Here is a 22,803-nt window from a genome sequence, read left to right on the forward strand (position 1 = left end):
GCAGCAGCCCTGGAAATCAGGGCCCCAAGCTTCCTTTCTTGGCTTTCTTATTCACAAGTGGCATTTTAGCATTTGAGAAATACCTTCAGTCCCATATTTTTACTTGTGTATTAGAGATGGAGTCTCATAGACTTTTCTGTCCAGGCTAGTTTGAACTGTGATCCTCAGATCTCAGCCTTTTAAGGGAGCCACTGTTGTCTGACATGAAAAAGAGATTATGTATACAATATTGAAATTAATAGTGAATTTACTAATGGATTTCCACAAGAATGTGAAACTTTAATACTTATTGCTCAATGTTATAGTCAGTATTCTAAAACAGTAACACTTTTCTTTATTGAGGTTAAATAATTACATAAAATTCACAGTATTGTGGCATAGTGATACTTAGCTAAAGTCACTAACACATTTTAACCTTCACAATGCATCTTGTCATTGTCTTGATCTACAAAGCTTATGAACTCTACACACTATACCACAAACTGCTTCTTCCAAATCGTGTGATATGAACATTTCTCTCCTTTTGCTCAGTATCAGCTGTTTCCTCTTTCTCTCCCATTCCCTCCCTCCCATCACCACTCTTGAGTTGCTTAGTTCACTTTCATCAATGACCAGTGCTGCCGATGGGCCCTCTGTCTATTGTTTCACCCATTTTCCTCCACTTTTTTGTCCTCCTAGCTTCCATCAGTTGTGCATGTGTACATACCATATATGGGGCCCAGAATGTGGAGTCATCTAGAAATGATATGACAAGAAGAGGTTATTTGTTTCTTGGGACTTGTTTACTTTGTCATATCTCACTGTAAAACACTAACACTTTTTTGATATATAATGTGGTCCAGTAAAGTGGAGAATGAACACCACTGCATATTAAAAAATAAGCAGAAAATAAAGCAGTGGAACAAAGGACACATTATATTTTGCCAGCATAGCCAAAGAAGTCCCTCCAAAATCTAGTGTGGCCATTATTATCTTTTCTCTTCTTCTTCCATTTCTATTTGAGAGTTGTTAGAGATTTGGTACAATATGCACAAATTGACTAATTGTGAGCACTGGGCATTGGTTTCCCCAGGATATATGGAAGTCAATGATAAGTCCATCCTTTCCCTCCTTCACTTGAGCATCTCCAGGACAGGTGTGGGTTTCATGCTTGTATCCTCAGGGACAGAGGCCAGCTCCTGGTCTGTCAGTCCTGATTATGGAGGCTCAGGGCTCTTTGGACACTAAGCTTGAAAATGTCCTTGGTTCTTGACCACTGGTTATGTCTAAAGACAGAAGCAGCTCTACCCAGTAAGTACTGATGTATTTGATGGGTGAAGAGTTTTGGAAATATCAACTCTTAATCATAAATACCAACATCATTGTTTTGGGTAGCCAGATGTTATGACAGAGCAGTAAAAATTATTTCACCCTTTGTGTGACCATCACAGTTCACCAAGATTTACACGTTCTTAGTTGTTCTTGGTTACAAGAATGGGTAATCATTTTTTTTCATTCTACCTATAGAATACTGGCTCTGTTTCCTGTTGAGGTCTTCCCCAAACTAAAATACTTCCATTATTCTAAAGTCTGTCTGAGAACTGCAAAGGGATTATCAAAATGATAGTAAAGGTCTGGACCTCAGTTATCAAAAAAGCGTTGATGATATTATTTGGAAATTCCTATTTTGCCCCGCTATGACCTGTGTTGTCTTTTTATTCCATATGCTTCATCTTTCTTTACTTCACAGGGAATTTACATTTTTGCCACCTAAAGAAATGAATGTAAGATTGTGTTCTTATGGGGGGTTTTGGTGCTGGTTCTGATAGTTGTACTCAAGGTCTGGGTGTTGTTTCTGAGCATTGTTTTTGTGTAAAGCTAGTGCTCTACCACTTGAACCACAGATACATTCTGGCTTTGTTGGTTCCTTGGATATAAAAGACTCAAGAATTTTACTGCTCCACGCTGGCTTGGAACCCTGGTCCTCACATCTCAGCTCTCTAAGGAGCTAAGTTTACAGGCCTTAGGCACTGGTACTCAGCTAAGTGTGAGTGATTTTAATGTAACTTGTAAATGTTTAGACATAAACTCTTATAAGTGTGCTTGCATTGGGCTCCCTGCTTCTGGACAAAAGACATGAGATCAGAATAATTCTGGTAAGTTGTCCTTTTTGACAAGGTAAACATGCATTTCATTTCACTGAGAGCCCAGGAACCTTAGCCTCTTTCCTTAGAAATAACTCAATAATTACTTCCTTTACTATTAGAGTATGATGAATGTATAATGGCAACTATCTATTTATTATTAACACAAAGTGGTAAGGTTGCACTTCATAAAGGGCAAAAGTGGTTGGATCTGAAGTTTTCTTGTTCCTATTTTTCAAGTGGACAACAGATACGTCTTCCTAATGCTTGATGTAGACATTTGACATAGGAGTCTAACACTCATTTCTTTTGTGTGGTTAGGCTGTTCTGGTTCTCGTTAAAGCCTTATGATAGTAAAATTCATCAGTACCCCTGTGTTGTATACATACTAATCCAGCAATGCCATTCAATACAAAAGCAAATGCTTAAAGAACAGTGAGAACTCTCTTCTATGAGTCACTGTAACTAGAATGATCTGTTTGGCTTCCAGACATTTTTGTCTCTGTGCAGATGCTTTTATGTTTTCCAGCAATGGCCCAGCAGAAGTACATAGGGCGCTGTGTGTGTCTCTGTGATGCATGTATGGGTGACATCACTCCACTGACCCACAGTTACAGCATTGAATGACGTCAAGATCTCTGGACAGCGAAAGGAGCTTGCTTGTCTTTTGGACTCCTGACGGTATAATGCAGTGGTGGCATGACAATAGTCCCACTTCAAGCTTCTTAACACTTCTGATTTCTTAAGGGACTCTTCTGAATCATTCCTGCTCTTGTAGAATTTTAAAGAACGTTGAGAGATGCGGGAGTCTGAGCCTATCTAATGATTTTGTCCTCTCTTTGGGAAGCTTTTTCTCTTCTTATAAATGATTCCATTTCTCCTCCCAAATTAATATTGAGGATTCATAGAGACTGGGATGACAAGGCTGTTGCTTGGCACTCTGTATCTTTGGCCTTCAATAAGAAATAATGACCAATAAGCAAACTATTTTTCCAGCTGCTCATTGAGACGCTCTACTTATATTGATTCACTCACATTACTTTTCTCAAAAATACACTTAACTTCTTTGGGAAACTGAAACACATTAACATCCTGCTCTAAAATTCTTAATGAAGGAAGGGAGAGAATTAGAGATTTTCTGAAGAAATGCACACAGTAATATAGCAAAATAGAAAATTGTGAAGAGAAAACCACAGCTAGGCCAGATAATAGACTCAAGGTACCATAATTAAAGCATGGAAACATTTCACAGCATAACCTTCAGATACTAGCAGCCTTATAAATATAGTGATATGCAAGCAGCAATATAGCATAGGTAAGAAGAATAATTGAGCAGGTAAAAGAAAGAAAGAATCACAGTAGATAATGTACTCATCATAAAGTATGATATCATAAAGGACACATTACACTGGAGGAAGAATAAAATATCCAAATTAGAATGAAAATTTAGGAAGTCTTGTTGGGAATTTGATATGACTCTTACATAAGCAGTAGAATGAAAAACAGTAACTACTTTGTCCAAAGAATTCCTCAAACTAAAAAATAAAAAAGAATTCCTCAAATTAAACTAAGATGTGACTGCCAAATTGGTATAGATTGCTCTCAGAGGCTCTAAACAACATTGTAGGCAACACTTATGTTCATCTTAATGTTTGTTTCTTCCCAACTATGATCTCTCCCTGAACCTGGACAGAGAATTTCTCTCAGGTCTTATCAAGATGATGTAGCACTTGGGGGCAAAGATGCAGCCCAGGAGACCTCCACTGGAGACCAAGATGGAGAAGACCTCCACGGCCACCATGACCTTCCCCTTGGTGCTGTGGTAGACAGGCAGGAAGGTGAGCCACACACTGCAGAATACCAGCATGCTGAAGGTAAGGAACTTGGCCTCATTGAAGGTGTCAGGCAGATTCCTGACCAGAAAAGCCATGGTGAAGCTGGACAAGGCCAGAAAGCCCAGGTATCCCAGGACACAGTAGAAAGCAGTGAGGGAGCCCATGTTGCACAGGATGATAACATGGCCATGTTCAGAGTGTGCATCTCTGTCCACAAAGGGAGGAGAGATTCCCAGCCAGAGGCCACAGAGAGTCACCTGGATGAGAGTGCAGATGGGGATGATGAGCTTAGGAGCCTGGGACACCAGCCACTGCCTCATGCTTCTCCCTGGAGCAGTGAGTGTGAAGGCCAGAACCACGGTGATGGTCTTGGCCAGGATCGTAGAGACAGCCACAGTGAAGACCACTGCAAATGTGGTGTGCTGGAGGATGCAGGAGGCTGTGTGTGGACGGCCAAGGAAGAGCAAGGAGCAGAGGAAACAGCAGGTTAGGGAGATGAGCAGGATGTAGCTGAGGGCCCGGTTATTGGCCTTGACAATGGGGGTGTCTTGGTGCTTGATAAATACCCCAAGAACCGCAGCTGTGAGTGCAGAGCAACAGAGAGCTGTGCAGGCAAGAGACATGCCCAAGGGGTCTTCATAAGCCAGGAAACTCTCAGTTTTCAAGAGGCAGGTGTTTCTCTCGGTGTTGGCCAACTGATAATCTGGACACCTCACACACTGCTCCATGTCTGGTGAAGAGTGAAAATCACTGTTAGTCTGGGTTACATATTTCTCTTTCCTCTCATCCCCCTTCATTCAAATAGCTTCCTTTCCCTGATCCATCAGGTGACCTGTATTGAGTTCAATACCAAGTAGAGTAACTTTTAATGTCAAAATACTTCCTGTTGAATTCTTTCTCACATTTCTTCTTCTTTCCTTTCTCCATTTCTCTTTTTTCTGTTTATCTCCTTCCTTCCTTCCTCTATTCCTTCTTTCCTTCTTGCCTTACGTCCTTTTTCTCTCCCTCTTGCCCTTCTTCCCTCCCTTCCTCCCTTCTTTCTTTTATCTTCCTTCTTTCTTTCTTTGTTTCTGTCTTTCTTCCTTCCTTACTTTCTGTCTTTCCTCCAGCGCTTGAACTTTGGCCCTGGGAATTTTTTCAGAGTATTCATGCCAAATCTACCATTCTACCACTTGAGCCACAGCTTGAATTACAGTTTTTTGGGGTGCTTAATTGTGGAAAAGCATCTTACTTAGTTTCCTGGACATCATTGCATCTAAGCTCCATCCTAAAATCTCAACTGCCTGAGTCACTTGGATTACAAGGGAAATATATAGTTACCTAGCCTTATGTGCTGCATTCTTGACAGGTCATATCACTCTGGCTCTCTGATACTCATTCAAGAAATAATGGAGAATATAGAATCACCCTAATTATTTCAATTTTAACAAGAGGGTCTAATCCAAACCTCAATCTACTCCTTATACCAAACACAAAATTCCTGAGCATTTATCTGTGTCAAGAACAATTTTTCTCCTCTGATATGATAGGGTCTGGAAAAGATCAGCTGGATGAGGGAGAAGAGAAATGAAATGGACATAGAAAACTACTTCTGAATCTTTTATATTTCAGGAATTGCTAGTCAATCTAGTGCCAGTGTCAGACATGGAATTATCATAATAAAGTCCCTTGTATTATTAGTGCTTGCTAAATAGAAAATCAAATTTAATTAGAAAAGAGCAGCACTCAAGGCAAGAGCTCTACCACTGAGCCACCATGTGTTTCTAACGCATTTATAAGATTATTTCTTTGTTGCTTTGTATGTCCCCCCGCACAGTATAACCCCAGCTTTCACTATATTTGATGTCAGTATAACTTGTGGAGGAGATGGGGAAAAACAAGACTGTGTTAGATCCAAAATTCAATGATGATTTGCACATCATTTCTATTTTTTTGTTTTCTTTTTACAGTCTTTTGCTTTTATTTTCTCCATTTCTCCTTTTCTACAAAATATATTTTTTATCGTGAAGATACTGGACAGAGGGGTTACATTTACATAAGTATGTTAATGAGTACATTTCTTACGGAGCATTATTACCTGCTCCTTTCCTTTTTATATGTTTTTCATTGTAAAAATACTGTACAGTGGAGTTATACTAAGGTAATGAGTACATATCCTATCAACATTGTTGCCACCTCTTTTGTTTTTCTCCTAGCATCCCTTCTTTCCCCACCATCCCAAGTACTCCCTAACCCCTACCCCTCACCCCCAGTCAAAGTTGTAAAGTTCGTTTTCAACATAGTGTTTTGTACATCTCATTGTTACAATGGGTCAACCTGTATCCCTATTTAGGAAGTTAGGTTTTTTCCTTCCCCTCCCCAAACTAGAAAAATGTGTATACAAGATGCAGGACCAGAATCCAAGTCTGTGAAAACATGGGTTATGCTGTCGGGGAGGAACAAACCACACAAACCAAAAACTCATATAGTACATTATAAATACATGTAAAAAAGAAAGAAAAAAACTACTTGTGTCCCTATCTTGGGGTTCATTTCACTTAACATCTTATATGGGGATATGTACATAGCTTTTGCCTTTTTCTGCTTCTTCCAAATAAGGGAAACCATTAGTGTATATTTTCTTTAAATACAAAAAATGTGACTGAGGAGAGGGGAATAGGCGTATTCTCAAGATGAATCCTGTAATAGATGAGAAAATACAATCATGTATATAATGTAGGGGTAGTGCGTTGCTTCTTCTAAGGATAAGTATGGTTAACAGTAGTAATGGAATTCTCCGTGAAGAGGAATATGTGTTCCTGGCATGCTACTGTAGATAACTCTACTGGCTTGCATGCACTGAAGGTTAGGAAGGAGAGATGGGGAATTTCTCTATAACTCACAGACCCACCTGACACATTAGAAATCTCATTCTCTGAGCAAGGAGTGCAGTCAAAGCAACAGACAGCATTTCCCTCCAGAGAGGTCTTCCTGAATCCAGGACCACAGCTCTCAGTGCAAACAGACCTAGGAGTCTGAGAACAGTTAGATGAAGGTTAGTGACTATTCATCTTTTTACCTGACATCCCAGACACTCCAGTGCTTTAGGGGAAAGATAATCAAAACACATAATCTTTATATACATACAGCCAATGAATTGATTAAGCCTTTTACAGTTTCATTTAACATGACCTAAAGAATACATGGGACTTGACAAAAGCCCCTCATGCCATCGGGAAATCATGAAGCCTTTAAGAGGTGGATGTTAATTCTAGGAAACTAGGAAATTGGAATTCAATCATCCATCCCATTCATGAATTCGGGTGATGATGTGTTTTCTCTCTTATTCATCTGTGAAGAGATGAATAAGAACATCAGAGGAAAATCACTCAGGGAAACTTCAAACTCACACTCTAAAGCATGGCTAAGTGCTTTGGAGGTGCTGCTGTACCTACGGCCATTCACATCTCTCTCTCTCTTGGCTTCCTAGCTGCCATGATGTAGGTGACCTTCACTGGCAGATGCTCCTTTAATTACATCCTGTCTCACCACAAACTCAAAAACAACAATTGACCCAACCATGGTATGAAATCTCCAGGCAGAAGCAAAGCAAGCCCTTCTGCCTTCTCCTTTGATTCCCTCAGATATCTGGTCACAGTTCTGGAAACATCTTCACAGGTGTCATTCACATTTTATGATATTCAATGTGCAAACATAGAACAACATAATGGTAATGGAATGTTCCCCTATGCCCTTCATAAATGTGTAAGCAAGAAACTTCCAGATACAGGAAATTGTAAAACGTACATCACTGAGCCATAGTTTTGATAAACAAGCTTAAAAACAGGATAAGCTTATGGCATATTTATACATAGATCATGGCATATATAGTTAAGAATGACCAACTCTGCTGGAGAAATAAGGATGTGGTGACATTATCTACAAACATTGTACTCATAACCTGCCTTAGGGAATTACAACTACTTCATAATAATCTTACATATTTTTTAAAAAAGGAGAAAGCCAAAAACGTAGAAATGACCCACCTTGGTAATTCCTATGGGCCATTCTATCAGATTTTCAAACAAAGTCAGTTGTTGATCACGTGGACTAAATGAAGAAAACTTGCCAACTTTTACACTTTGTCCCAGACCGTCAGGAAAATTCCAAAAGCTCATAATGTCATACTCTGCCTCCAATTTCCTTTCCTCATTCAAAATCACTTGGTCTCCAACAGGATTGGTAAATTGGATCTTCTTCAAAAAGGGATGCAGCTAAAAGGGACACATTACAGTATGGTGAAGTGCTTCCCAGAGTTATCACAGAACCCCAGAACAATGGATACACACAGATTATCCATCATTCCCACCACATGATTCACACACACCACAGGAATCCAACCAACTGTGTCAAATGCAGGCCCACAGAGGACTAAAGTGTTACCAAGTTCTAAAACCTGGTTATCAAGGATGGAATGCAGAAATTCAATTTCAAGGGAATGAAATTCCAGCCACATCCAACAAATAATGAATTATATGGTGACAGACCTCAACTGCCTCTCTAAAGTGCTTTCCAATCATTTATTTTATAATTGTGATTAGAGAGTCAGTCTGAAAAATAGGCAAATAATAAACTAAGTAGAATCATAGAGTATTTATGACAAGAAAGATTACCTTAAGGAAGACTTAGATCACTCTGTGTGTGTATGTTTGTGTGTGTGTGTGTGTGTGTGTGTGTGTGTGTATCCTGTCCTGTGGCCCCACCTCATGGCCTAGGCAACCAACTTAGGGTAGTTTTTTTTTTCAAACTAAGCATTTTATCTATTGAGCCTCAGCTCCTCCTCTGGCTTTATGGTGGTTAACTGTAACCAGAAGTGAGCCACAGGTGTGAGCCACATGTGTCCAGACAATATTAAGTTTTCAATAACTAGTCACCCTTGATCTGTTATTTTAAAAAGGTAGAAAGACAATTTGGATATATGCTATTAAAAAGGGGACAGCTTTTTCCATGCATAGTGAGAATGGGCATAGAAGATACAGCACTTCCTTGTCACGGATGCAGTGTTCTTTAAGAACACTGTGTTCACGGCTCTACAGTCATTTCATTGTAAGCATGACAGGCTCATAGTCTCTTGTATTTTCCAAAATGGAGCCAGATGACCTAGTTCCATCTGCTGTGAATGCTTCTATACAAAGTCTGCATGCCTAGAGTAGGTCAACCAAAAGCAAAGCCATTACCTGTGAAGAGAGAAATGCTCTTGGTTGAGCAATGTGCACTGGTAGCTGTTCCATGTGATGAAGAACCATCTGGTGGAGGGCGTGGGCCAAGGCATACACAGCATTATAGATGTTGTAACTCTCTTCTGACATGGTCATATCAAAAATGTGTCTCAGCAACCAATGGAGTGTAGCGTTGTATGAGCAGTGCCCCAAGTCTCTGCAGTCAGACTTAATCAGTAGGCAATAAACAGACTGAATCCATGACCTGGGAAGGGAATTATCTCCTGAGTTCTTGGACAAGGTATCTGTCAGAATAAAATGGGTGAACCCAGAAGTGTTTCTATGATGGTGAGAAAAGATGAGAGGTGCATGGAAAGAATCAAGCAGAAAATATTTTTTACCAATGGTCACGTCATCATAGGGTGAGTTCATGACCCAGACTTTCCCTATAATTAAAAAGTGCCCTAATTTAAGAATAAAGCTTAAGAGAAGTTTACTGTCCCCATAAATGATAATCACATTGGTTGATGATTCCATTAGCTGGCGATGTATGGATAGATCATTTGATAAATCTGAAATGGTATGATAAGTGATCATGTTCTCAAAGGCCAAACAGACTCCATTCTTGTCCATCTCATCTCTCAATTCTAAGAGGAACCACACACCATAGTCATCTTCGGTGATGAACAGTCCCACCCAGGTCCAACTGAAGTGAAGCATCAAAGAGACCATAGCAAGGGCCAGAGCTGAGTCCTTGGCAGCCATCTGATAGATAGTACCAAACTTTCCATGGTCACTCAGGAGAGGATCAAAAGACCCAAAGGTGAACTAGAGGGAAAAAAAATGAACACAACACCAGGAAGAGGATGGTCATAGACAAGGCTCTATCCTGATGTAAACTAAAGAAAAATGGCAGTATGGATGGAGTCGGGGGGGGGGGGGGGGGGGGGGGGAGGATGGGAAGGGATGGGAAAGGGAAACAAAGGAGGAGGCTACCATGCTTGCTACTGAGGAAGAAAAATGACTTGAGCACAAGAGCTCAGGGCTAGCCTGGGCAATGGGGGGGGGGGGAGAGGAAGGGGAGGAAGTTCGCTTATCCCATTTGGAAAGTCATCTTCCAAGTTCTAAGCTCATTGCAGAAATGTATGGATAAGGCTCAGAGCTTTGGATCATCCTTTGATCTCTTACAACCTCTCCTTTTATTTATTTATTTTTACAGCAAAGAAAATGTCTATGTCCCACCCACTTTTTTGTCTTTTCCCGATGAGATCACAGGTTTGGAAGGGTTTGTGATAACTCCTCTTCTTAAGCCTGTCAAGGAAAGAGTCCATGTGGACATGGTTCACATCTGCCCACCCCTCCCAGCCTCACCTGTGGAAGTTTGTAGAGGTCCAGCAGTGTCCCAATTGGGACAGATGTGCTTGAGGTTCCTGTGAGTACTGCTAAAGCTTTGCTGTCTCTTTTGCAGGTGTAATTAGGGTTGTTTTTATTCTTTCCAGACAGCCAGATGAGTACATCCTCTAATAGATCAGTATCTCTGCAATGTGCACTATAGATCTCAAACCCCAGAGTCATGTTGAGTAGCAGATGGGGATTCTTGTTGATCTCCTCCACTGCAAGCACCAGGGTAAGAAGCAATTGGTATTTCTTTAAGTTCATCCTGCACAGAAGTCACAAAAATTGGGTAGGTACATGTGTATTACAAATGATTAACTGCAAATCTCATGACTTTGTTGATTCAAATACTTATCTCTACACACAGTAGTATGTGTAGATCCTATCTTCCAACAAGATGGCATTATAATTTGTAGTCTTACAAAAGTTCTTATGTTGTAGGGTAAATCATCCCAGAAGTCACATTTTAAAATATAGAATATTGGAGTCTTTATTTTACACTTAACAGGCTTCAGGCCACCAGTTGTTACAAAGGCCTGCACATGTAAATACACATAACACAGCTAGGAAGTATGCCATAGAGCAAAGAAATCAAAACAATTCCAACAAGCAATTCAGCTCCAATGGAGAGCTGAATTGGGACTAAATGAAGAGCTGAATTGGGACTCCATGATGACTGGAGATGAGCCAGCAGACAGAACACAGGACTTCATCGCAGAGATGCATGGGGCATGGAGTCTTGGTAGCTAATTTGGTCTGGGCCTACATAGGTCAGTGCAGGGGGCAGATTCTCAGGAAATTCCCAGTCCCAGGCACTAGACTGACAGATTCAGTAACCTTTCAGCCAAGTGCCTGTCCCTGTCTCCAGGGGTCCAGGCATGCCCATTACCTGGGAGGCAGGTGAAGGGGGGAGGGTGTTTCATTCTCCCAGCATGAGGACAAGATGCTAGACCCTACCATCCAACATGTGGCCAATATGGTGCCGGCCAGACTTGGCCCCCTTAGTTCATTTCCTCCTTTTATTTTTATGTACATGAGATCAAATCATTTATTTCTCTGTAAAAGGACTGAAATGTTTCCTAAGCCATTTACTCCTTTAATTTATGGAGTCTCCAGCAATTAAAATTGGCTCCATATGATTGGTACCCATATAGTCAGGGGACTTTGAACTTCCATCCCATGTCAGGCAGGGTATGATTTACAAATCTGTGTCCCACAAAAGAATGTCCCTCAACAGAACTCCTAGGTTAAGCAGATCCAAAGCAGTCATTCACCAGGTATCAGCTGCAGGTGACAGAGTCAGGCAAGAAGGAGTCCAGTCCACACTGACCACAGTGGATATGGTCAGGATGATGCTGTAGTCTCCACTGGATGATGCCAGGCTGTTTTTGGACTTTACTCAAACAGATTAGAACAGATAAGCTGGAAAGCAGCATCAATGTCTTTCAGCAGCTATGGTGGATTGTCACACCTCATGCTGAGGTATGTGCCATTTCTGCACAAACTAGTTAAAGAAGCTTAACCTAAGGTCTGACTTTAGTGAAATATCCCACTACCTTCCTGGTTGTACACTGGCTCTTGAAGGCTGGAGCCCCATTGATTTTTAAGGCAAATTAGGCAGTAGCTCCTCCTGGGTAATTTACTAAGGTGACAACTTTTTAATAACCAGAGATTTTATTAAATAAGGCTAGGTTTTTCTAGGTGGACACAGAGGGCTTGGGCTTGTTTCCATGCCTCTTTTTAATTTATCCTGCCTCATTCTTTTAATTTTTTTTTATTGTGGAAATACCATACAGAGGGGTTACAATTACATGAGCAAGGTAATGAATACATTTCTTATCAAGCATTGTTGCCTCCTCCTTTGTTTTTCCCTTATCATCCCTGCCCTTCCATCCCCCAGACTACACCCCCCTTCACTCCTCCCCCACTCAAAGTTGTAAAGTTCTTTGTTTTTTGTTATTTTTTGATATAGCATCTTTTTTTTTTTTGGTGGGTCATGGGGCTTGAATCTGGACTTGGGGGCTATCTTTATGCTCTTCAGCTCAAGGGGAGCGCTCTACCACTTGAGCTACAACACTACTTCCGGTTTTCGAGTGGTTTATTGGAGATAAGAGGTTCACGGACTTTCCTGCCCAGGCTGGCTTTGAACCGTGATCGTCAGATCTCAGCCTCTTGAGTATCTAAGATTGCAGGCGTGAGCCACTAGCACCCAGCTTGACATAGTATCTTGTACATCTTATTGTTACAATGGGTCCACCAGTATCCCTATTTAAACAATTTGCTTTTTTTCCCTTCACCTCTCCATATTATGCCAGCATCAAGAATGACATTACCCACACCATTTGTTAGGAAATGGAAAGATTGGAAAAACTTACATTAAATGAAGTAAGCCACGCCCAAAGAAACATAGGTCCCATGGTTTCCCTTATGTGCAATAACTAGTATATGTCTGAGACAAGCAGAAAAGGTCAGATAAGTTGATGTTAGGCAAAATGAACCACCAGATAAGGACTGAAGGGGTTTTTCTTTCTTGCTATTGTTTCTAACATATTTATAAGGTGATTTTTTTGTTGCTTTGTATGTCCACCCCATGGTATAACCCCTGTTTTCCTGCCTCATTTTTAAAGTGACTCTGGTCCCTTGATCTTTAGGGCATTGACGGGTGAAGATTCATCTTCTGTAACTTCTTCAAGCTGACTCAGGGGCATTGAGACTACTTAGTCAAGAACCTATAGCCTTATCCTATTTTACCAATGTGTTGCCAAGATGATATGTTATTAGGAGCAATATTTTACTCCAAACTGCAAATTATATGCAACATTTAACTTTTGACAAATGCACAGACCTTTTCTCTGGCTATAGCAGTGTAGCTTGTTTAGCATACTAGTTTGCAAAAACATCCTTCTTGCTGACTTAGTAATGTGATCTCCAGGGACCCTACTCATGCCTAAGTTACCTGTGTAAGCCTTTAGACAGATCCCAATTCGGACACAATCTCAGGTACAAAACTTTCCTTCCTGAATAGATGAATTTCGGTGGCTGCTGCCAGTCCAAAAGTTACTGCCAATTAGAGCTTTTAGCAAATATAGGGGAGTTTGGATTTTAAACTATCCCCCACATTTTACATCCTTAACTTTTTACTACTCTCACAGATGACTAGCAAGTTCTGTCCCTTTACAAGGTAGATAGTCATGGACATTAGGCATGCCTACAAACTATCTTCCCATGACCTCTGGCTCTGACCAATTTTTGAAGGACCATGCTTATAAAAACCTATAAGAGAAACTGGAATAACAATTAGGCAATCATTTTGGGAATCCTAATTTATCATTTTGGATTTTTAAAGAAACATTTAAGACAATTTTAACTTTAAACTTTGTTAGGGAGGCCAGCCACTCTTTTATCACTTCCCAAATTTTTACAATAGGGATGCCATTTTTAATCCCTTTACCTAAAGTGTCTTTAATTTGCATTTAAATGCCCTGTTGGAACACTGGGCACATCCATTACCCCTCAGCCAAAGGTTTTTAAACTATCCATGGTTTTTTTTTGTTTGTTTTTATTTTTGTTTTTTGCAGTCTAAGTTACAATTAGGAACTTAGCAGTTTTTCTTAATGCAAGAATTACAAACACTGTTTCAAGAATCTAGACTTAGCATTGAAGTGGGCCCTGAGAGGAGACTTGAGCTGGTACAGCTTTTTTCCAGGCTTTGCCTTTGCTTTAGGGATTTTAGGGGGAAAAAATACAAAAACAAAAAAAAACCCCACCTCTAAACAAGGTTAACTCGACCTTGGCTCCAGCCAGCCCAGTTCTTAGAATGGAAAGAATGCCTCTAGGTCTCCCTTAACAACCTAATCCACCTTGATTGTTCAGTTAAAGACTGACCCATAAAACAGATGGGTTATAATCTGGCTCCAACTGGTGACCACATATTGGCTACCTGTGTGTGGTCTGTATGACCATACAATCCTTTGTGTGTGTTATGGTTACAATCTCATTGGTCACCTGGGTGTGACCAGACTTGACCTTGTGAATTTTGCCTTTAAAAACCTAAGTATGTGGGCTGCTCGGGATCAGCTCCCCAGCCTGTGCTGTGGCCCTGGCCGGTCAGTGTAGGAACCTTCTCAATAAAGTTGTTTCTTTATTAACAACTTTGTTGCGGTGGGCTCTGTCACTCTGGACGACTAGGTGGGCTTGCCAGCCTGAGTAGGGGTCTTCCTACCACAGCATCTTTTTATCCTTTCAAAAATACATCCAATTGCAAAAAGAGCATAGAAATCAAGTTACATCACATAAATAAACTCTTGTAAACTCTTCTTTAAAACTTTTTCAATTTAAATACATCCTCAGGGGCAATGTTAGAAATATTACAACACCAGTTTTTACCTCAGGTTTCCAGTGAACATCTGCATGGAAAAAAGACAGGAAGAAGATGGGCCTGTTGCCCCATCCTACAGAATGGGTATACACCCAATCTGACTTTGTAGGGTTAGAACTGCCTTTGTTTCTCTTCCACCATGCGTGAACTCCCCCAGGGCCTGGCCCACCATGCATGGAGTGGCTGATCTGCCCCTTTTCCAGACCACCCCTTACCTTTAAAGATAAGCACCCAGGCTTATCTTAAATTTTCCTGTCCTTTTAAATCTCTGACTGAGAAACAAAACAGTTTAGACACACAGAAGAAGCAATGTCCTTAACAGTGGTAAACAAAACTTTACATCCAAATTCTAACACTCCCCCGCAAATTTTAGCAGTGGTGGGAAATAATCTCAAGTTTCCAATGTGTTTTGCTAAGCCAGATAACTTGATTACAATGCAAACAGCCTTATGCATCAAAACATCAGATTTAGGTTTCCAAATTAAAGAATCCTTACAAAATCTTTTAATTAAAGTTCTTTAAAATAAATGCAATAACCCTTTCAACACTTTTGGTAATGTCTAAACCTGCTGACTTTTCTTGCAGTTTAAACTTAACTTATATATTTTTTAACATCATGATAACAATTTTTATCTTAACAAGTTCATACATACACTTTTGTGCACAAAAATCTTAAAGTGTGCAAAATGAATATCAGCCATACATTTTCCTGAATTTTAGTGGCAAGAGATCTTTTTTGCCAATCTTACCCTCCATGACCAAGATTTAAGACAAAATATTTAACAAATTACTTTGCTGGTCTACATTTTTTCAGGGATAGCTTGATATACCAAAGCATATTAGCATATCAACTATTTTTATTGAAGAATGCTGGGTGGGGATTCTCTAGTGCCCAAATTGACCCACCCAGTTACTTGACTCTAGTTTTGTCCCAATTGTCTAGAGCAGTTTACACATCAACTGACATTTTGAATACCATCAATTGGAAGAAGGGAGAAGTTGCCTGAGGCTAATCTCTCAGCCCACCAGGCTGTCTGACTTTTTTTGTTTTTTGCCAATTTTATCCTGGAACACTAATTTTAAACTGCTAATCTTAACTAGTTTTTTTAACCAGGCCATCAGCTGCCCGCAAACTCCCTCCTCTCTCCTTGCAGAATGGGGTACAGCACATAGCAGGCTTCAATTTCCCCCATAAAGACAGAACACCAAACACAACAAAAAACACAAGACCAAGACAAACACAGAAAAAGCCAGCTGAGCTGGGGCTTCTCCCACCATGAGTGGGATCCCCCCTCAACACAAATGTATCCAGAACTCCCTACTGTATGAGAGTCACACAAGCTACAAAACTCTCCACAGTACCTGAGTCTGTCGTGTGAGCCTGTCCCACTCAGCGCCACCAGAACCTCTCAGATCCGTCAATCGAGAGGAAGAAGGGCAGGGTACTGGGAACCAGCATGTCTGCTCCCCTATACTCTTCAATTTCCAGATGGACCGGCCCCCAGGTTTCAGAAAAACATATAAACACAATATAGGAGAGAGTACAGGACAGAGAAACAGAGACTAACATCCGAAGGATTTCTAAATGACTCTAAAAAGATGTTTGGATGGCAAGTTTGACATGGAATTGCTGGCTGTCAGAGAAATGGAAAGGCCACATGGCCTGGAACTTCCCATGGGGTGTGCTTTCCCTGTAGCAGTTTCCGTCCAACAGTAGCCAGCAGACCGGGACCATCCGCCAGTGGATTCAAGGAACCTCAGATGCCCTACTTGGCACTGGGGCCCCACATTGGGCACCATATATTGTAAAGTAAATCATCCCAGAAGACACATTTTGAAATACAGAATATTGGAGTCTTTATTATACAGTTAACAGGCTTCAGACCACCAGTTGTTACAAAGGCCTGCAGCATGCAAATACACCTAACAAAGCTAGGAATCATGTTAAGAGGAAAGAAACAACAAAAACAATACCAACAAGCTAATTCAGCTCCAATGGAGAGCTGAATAGGTTCTCCATGATGACTGGAGACAAGCCAGGAGACAGGACACAGGACACGATCATGGAGACACACATTGCATGGAGTCCTGGTGGCTAGGCTGGTCTGGGCCTAAATAGGTCGGCACACAGGGCAGGTTCTCAGGAAATTCCCAGTCCCAGGCACTGGACTGACAGATTGAGTAACCTATTAGCCAAGTGCATGCCCCTGCATCCAGGGGTCCAGGCACATCCATTACCTGGTAGGCAGGTGATGGGGGAGGGGTTTTCCTTCCCCTCCCCCCACCCCCCCACCCTCAGCATGAGGACAAGATGCCAACCCTACCATCCACCATGTAGCCAATATGGTGCCAGCCAGACCTGGCCTCCTCACTTTACTTAGAATTGGGACAGCTCCTGAACAGGAATTGATCAGCATACATGAGATGACTAGTCTTCTGACATTGCAAAGATAGGGGTGGGATGAGCAAGCAGGTTTTTCCTCTCTGAAATGTATAGATATGTGAAAAACACTGCTGTCTGGGACATGGGAGCATGCCCAGCTCAATCCAAGTAATTGAGTACCTTGAATAAGCTGTGCATATGAAGAAAATCTTAAGAAATACAATTCAAATTGGGAACAGACAGTACACATGAGTTCACCCAATATGAGCAGAGAGGCAGGGCTTGCTGTGTTAAGAGTAAATAAGGAAATGAGCTGCCTTCTGTCTGTGCTCCCTTGCCAAACTTTTGCTGGTGGGGCACCCTTCTGCAAAGAAGTACAACTTGCCTTGTGAGGAAGCTAAAGAAAACAAAGAAATACAATTCATGTTATGTGGGTTGAGGCACACTAAGCTGACCCAGAGAATGTCATCATTAAAGGGGATTCCACAGAACCAGAGCAAGATGGCAGTCGAGGAAGATAGAACATGAAGATTGCCTAACCCAACAAAGAACAGATTAGAGTCATGGGTGTGGACCAGAGGATACTTCTCTAGTAGAACAAAACAACAGAGAAGGGTGTGTGAGAAAGTTGGAAGAAGCTGTCTCCCCTACCTATCATCAGCATTAATACCTCAGTATGGACCAGAAACCCTCTGACATTTCAGGGAGGAAGAGAATTAATGTTAAATCTCAGCATCATCCCCATATACAGAGAGCAGTGCTGGGGAAGTGCTTGTAGTCTCTACTCTTGGGTCCAGATCTTTAGATTGTGCCTCTGGAACTGGCTTAGGAAGGAAGAAACTGCTGCAACCCCCCTCCTCCAATCTTGTGAACAACAGCAGGTATGGGATAAAACCTCCCAGTGAGCAGGGCATAAGAGTGGGTCAGGGTTTTTCTTAGAACCCTGTGTCAAGCAGTCATGGTTGAATCAATAATCCAGAATAAACTAGAGGCACTGTTTGAACCCCGATCCTCAGATCTCAGCTTCCAGAGCAGCTAAGATTTCAGGCATTAGCCACCGGTGCCAAGCTTGTGGCTTTCTTTACAAACCTTACCATGCTGCTCTGGCTCAGCATAATTCTCCATCTCCCTTGTCATAGGTTGGATGGGGAAGTAAGATGGTGATATTGTCCCACAGCTTAGTGTGGGCCAGGTGATAGCACTAAAACCTTGTTATGACCCCATAGCCAGGCCAACCTCTGGCAGAGCTCTATAATCACCTCAGTACCTGGGAAAGTCAACCAGACAATCTGAATTCTATTCTAACTATCTCTAATTGGGTATGATCCTAGCCTTCTTGGCATATGAGTGAACCTCTACCACATACAAACTGAGTGGATCTTAGTGCTCACCCAGCACTGTCCTGGTCTTGATTGCAAAGGACTGAGGATGTCATGATGAGGCAGAGTAGACTAGGGAAAATGAGGCCTGGTTAATGCTTGCCAGGAATTCAAAACTCAAGCTTGAAGTTTATCCATCTACTTCTCTTAATATTAAGGGAACAAAGTAATTTACTGGAAAATGTAGTAGCAAAAATTAGGAGAAAATTAGGTATAGTAAGCTCACGGCACATAGAGAGCTATTCATTCATCCTTGGTACCTTAAGACTAAGGGACCAAAGTCATTGAGCAGAAAATGAAGCTGGATAAATTGAGTAATATAAGTCCTGGTGAAGGCAACTCAGAAACATGATTTAGAAAAACAGAGGCACTATCTTTGCTTCAAAGAGAGACAACAGGATGCATTTCTTCTTGACAATGCATTTCTCATCATAGGAATTAACAGTTGTCTGGCAACATGTATGCCTTCTCCAAAAAATGATCTCCCAAAACATCAGCAACCTTCTAGCCAAAATATAGACAACAGCATGCCTTCTTCAGATCAAGGGTAATCATCTCTTTTAGGGCAGGATGCTTTCTTTGCTGGAAAGAATGTCCAAAACTTACAGAAACTCAGAAAGTATAACACCAGGAGTGATTAGAACAAAGATGAAAAACCTATGTTTGCATAACTTTGAAGTGAGACCTCCAACCTTTACCATATAAATACCATTGGCAGCCCAAGAGCTGTGTATCTCTACTCTGTTAGAGTGTATCTTTGAATTACTGTTTCCTGTTTGTTTACTTGCTTGCTTGTTTGTAATACTCTGCCACATTTTCTTATCATTGTGACTTGCATAGAATTTCTTATTTTGAGATCAAAGTCAAGAACCCTAAGTGAAGAGTGCCTACTTTTAGAGGGAAACTTCATTAACCTTCACCTATTTTGGTGACCCTGCTGGTTGGTATTCCAGGTGTAATAGAGTTCTGGTGGCCACAGTTGTGACGAAGGCCTGTTCCAGAACAAAGATCTTGCCACTGCAATACAGAATCTCCTCAGATGGCTATTCCCTGTACATAAGGCATATGAGCACACGCATGCCCCAAGAGGAGGATGCTGGGACCCTCGACTCTGTGGGGTTCTCTTGAGGCTTTTAGAACCACAGAGTATTTGTCACCCAACTTGCCTTTGACTTTCTCTGCTACTGAAGTGGTTTATCACCTCACAGCTGACTTTCCGCAAGGCCTTTCCTCCCTCTAGTGGTGACATTGTGGAAGTCGCTACAGACTCAGGAACTCTGAAGCCTGCCTGGAATTTCTGGAAAGACAGGCACAAAGCCAGACCAGGCAGACTGGTCTAATTCTGAGACATTTCAAAGGCCAGATGGTATCACATGTCCAATATGAATCAAAAATTTTCCAGAATAATGCATTCTCCTAGCATTCAATATAATCAGTTTGGAGAAATTCTCATAGACAGAATCTCAGTTCTCGTGGTTGTTTTTGATGTCCTCTTGTACAATGTAACTCAGAGGTTTGACAGCTAGAATGTGAATAATACTAAACATTAATTGTGAACTGGTGGCTCAGGCCTTTAATTATGCTTCTAAGGAGACTGAGATCAGAGAATTATGTTTTGTAGTCACTTTGGGCAAGAATGTCTGTGAGACTGTTATGTACAATAAAACACACAGAAACTGATAACAGAGCTGTGGGTCAAGGGGTAGAATGCCAGTCATGAGAGAAAATAATGTTAAGGGACAGCTATCAGGACTTGAGTTCACTCCTGTGTACAAGAGCATGTGTGAACACACACACACACACACACACATACACAGCTCAATTAGAGAATGGACAGAGCAGAAGACAGCTCTGACATCTCCCATCTCCTATGGGGGTACATTTCTAATGCTGGGTTTACACATTAGCCCCATCTGGCTCACTCACTTCCACATCACATTCAGTTGGCTTCAATATCCCTCACAAATCTCTCATGGAATAAACTATTCCTCTCCTGAATAAAGCCCATACAGGGTGTTTCCACACAAGTTGTCTGAGAAGATTCATCTGTGACTTCCTAGTTTACAGAGAATTCTGTAGATCTGAAAGTAGTGAGCTCACCTGGGTCAAACGCATTAATCAAAGAGTGCATAAAACACATGAAAAAGCCAGGTGCCGGTGGCTCATGCTTGTAATCCTAGTTACTAAGGAGGCTGTGATCTGAGGATGGAAGTTCAAAGGCAGCCTGGGCAGAAAGGTCAGTGAGACTCTTAACTCAAATAAACCACTAGAAAACTGGAAGTGGTACTGTTCCTGAAGAGGTAGAGCCTTAGCTTTGCACTAAAGAGCTCAGAGACAGCGTCAAGACCTACAGTACAAGCTCCCATAACAACAAAAAAACAAAGCATATGAAAAACACATTCAAATATATTATAGGAATTTATGAGCAGGGGGAAAATAGATAACCTGGCTAGTTGTCAAAGAACAAGGAACAGAAGCAGAGCTTCTGGAAATGACATAGTAGACACACTCACACATGGAAAGCAGGCCTGGGGTTCATTTACATAGATAAGGGGAAAAAAATCAAACTTGTCAGGGATCTCTTATTCCTGATTTGACCAGCAGCTCCCCATTCCCAGAGCTTTGCTGACATGAAATAACCCCAGAAGCAAAAACTGCATGTCTAGCCTAAGAAATGTTGCCCTGAAGGAGGTCCAAAAAGAATAAGGACAGAATTGATTGAAGATTCCCTGGCCTTTGACCTGTAGATGAGGACATTGTGCTTTGGAATGTTAGTATGGACTCTTGGTCACCCAAATGACCCTGAACCAAGGCAGTTCAGGCTGCAGGAGTCACAATGATGGTGGGGTTGTTGGGACAGCCCTGGGAAATGGGAGTGGAATGGAAGACAGACAGAGACCTCTCTACCCCTTGGGAGGCTGAACAATATTCATCAGGAAAATCTGAAATAAAGTAGAGCTGTTGGGGTGAGGACAATGTAGAAGATCCAGAGAACATTAGTGGATGCATCCAAACTTCCCCCAACTACTTTTTTTGTGAAAATACCATACATAGGAGTTACAATTACATGGGCAAGATAGTGAATACATTTCTTATCAAGCATTGTTGCCTCCTTCTTTGTTTCCCCATACTATCCCTTCCACTCTCCACCTGCGACCCGCACTCCCCCCTACGACCCCCAACCCCCCACCACTCACCCTGCCAAAGGTGTAATTAACCAAACAAAAATGCAAATTTTAAGAAAACCCAAGAAATCACTTACTGAATGCTCTGTTGCTGCACGACAAGGTCATTAATGTTTTGAAGCCATTCCCAAGAATAAAAGGGGAAAAACCCTGCAATCACCACATCTCCCCTGCTGTGTGCCACAGATTTCTCTGTGCAAATGTGTTGGTCATCTTCAGAGGAACATAACACGAGCAGAAGCTCAGGGAGAAGCAGCATCAGAGACACAGGGAACATTGCTGCTGCATTGGCCTGGAACTGTGATTCTGGATGCAGACTGAGCCTGCAGTTTCAGATGGGTGTCTAAATGAATCTTCAGTTTTTGTGGCTTATTGTTAGCTGGATGGCCACTGGGACACACCATGGGCCTCCTCCACTGTCATAGAGGAATATAGAGCCCTTTCTGCCCTCTAGCTCAGCATCTGGTGTCTGACTTCAAGATCAAAACACAAGTTGAAAAACATGTGTACCATCTTCTCCACACCCTCAGGACTGTGATTTAATCCAAGACTGTAGATAATGAAACTCCAGGGATGGATTCTTTTCTTGTTGAGTTGTTCACAAAATTGTGTGAAAGCAAAAAGTTGAAAAGAAAATAATCACACAACTTAAAGTCCCATAGGAAAGCCATTAGCGATGATGGGAATAGATAACACCAAAGGATGCCAGGTGAAGGTCAAAGGGCATAGATTACCATGGCCAGCAAAGGCACCATCAGAGTTATTGGAACAGGATCAAAGATGAGGATGGGCAGACTCACAAACCCAGGGCCAAGGGAGCCACAGAAGTTTACTGAAATGACACATTCAGGTTTCCATACCAACTCCATATACAGAAGCATCCAGAAGAGGTCAATGAAATTTACTCCTGCAGGTGTTACCAACAGT

General features: G+C 41.5%; 1 protein-coding gene across 1 annotated transcript; it reads right to left on the bottom strand.

The window, feature by feature from the left end:
- Positions 1–3,789: 3,789 nt before the first annotated feature.
- Positions 3,790–22,153, bottom strand: LOC106000724 (vomeronasal type-2 receptor 116-like). The gene is made up of 7 exons (XM_013036001.1): positions 21,954–22,153; positions 10,528–10,816; positions 9,558–9,984; positions 9,175–9,461; positions 7,984–8,211; positions 6,849–6,972; positions 3,790–4,688 (listed from the first exon to the last, which is right to left on the bottom strand). Exons 1-7 carry the CDS (start codon positions 22,151–22,153, stop codon positions 3,790–3,792), a joined length of 2,454 nt encoding a protein of 817 aa, XP_012891455.1.
- Positions 22,154–22,803: the final 650 nt, after the last annotated feature.

Source organism: Dipodomys ordii, unplaced genomic scaffold, assembly GCF_000151885.1.
Source record: "Dipodomys ordii isolate 6190 unplaced genomic scaffold, Dord_2.0 Scaffold235, whole genome shotgun sequence".
In the NCBI taxonomy this organism is placed as follows: Eukaryota; Metazoa; Chordata; class Mammalia; order Rodentia; family Heteromyidae; genus Dipodomys; species Dipodomys ordii.

Coding starts and splice junctions, on each gene's coding strand:
- LOC106000724 (XM_013036001.1), bottom strand. CDS start 22,153: ATGTTCCCTGTGTCTCTGATGCTGCTTCTCCCTGAGCTTCTGCTCGTG. Junction 10,817..21,953: donor GTGCAGCAACAGAGCATTCA/GTAAGTGATTTC, acceptor ACTTCTGTGCAG/GATGAACTTAAAGAAATACC. Junction 6,973..7,983: donor GGCCCATAGGAATTACCAAG/GTGGGTCATTTC, acceptor AACTGTTCTCAG/ACTCCTAGGTCTGTTTGCAC.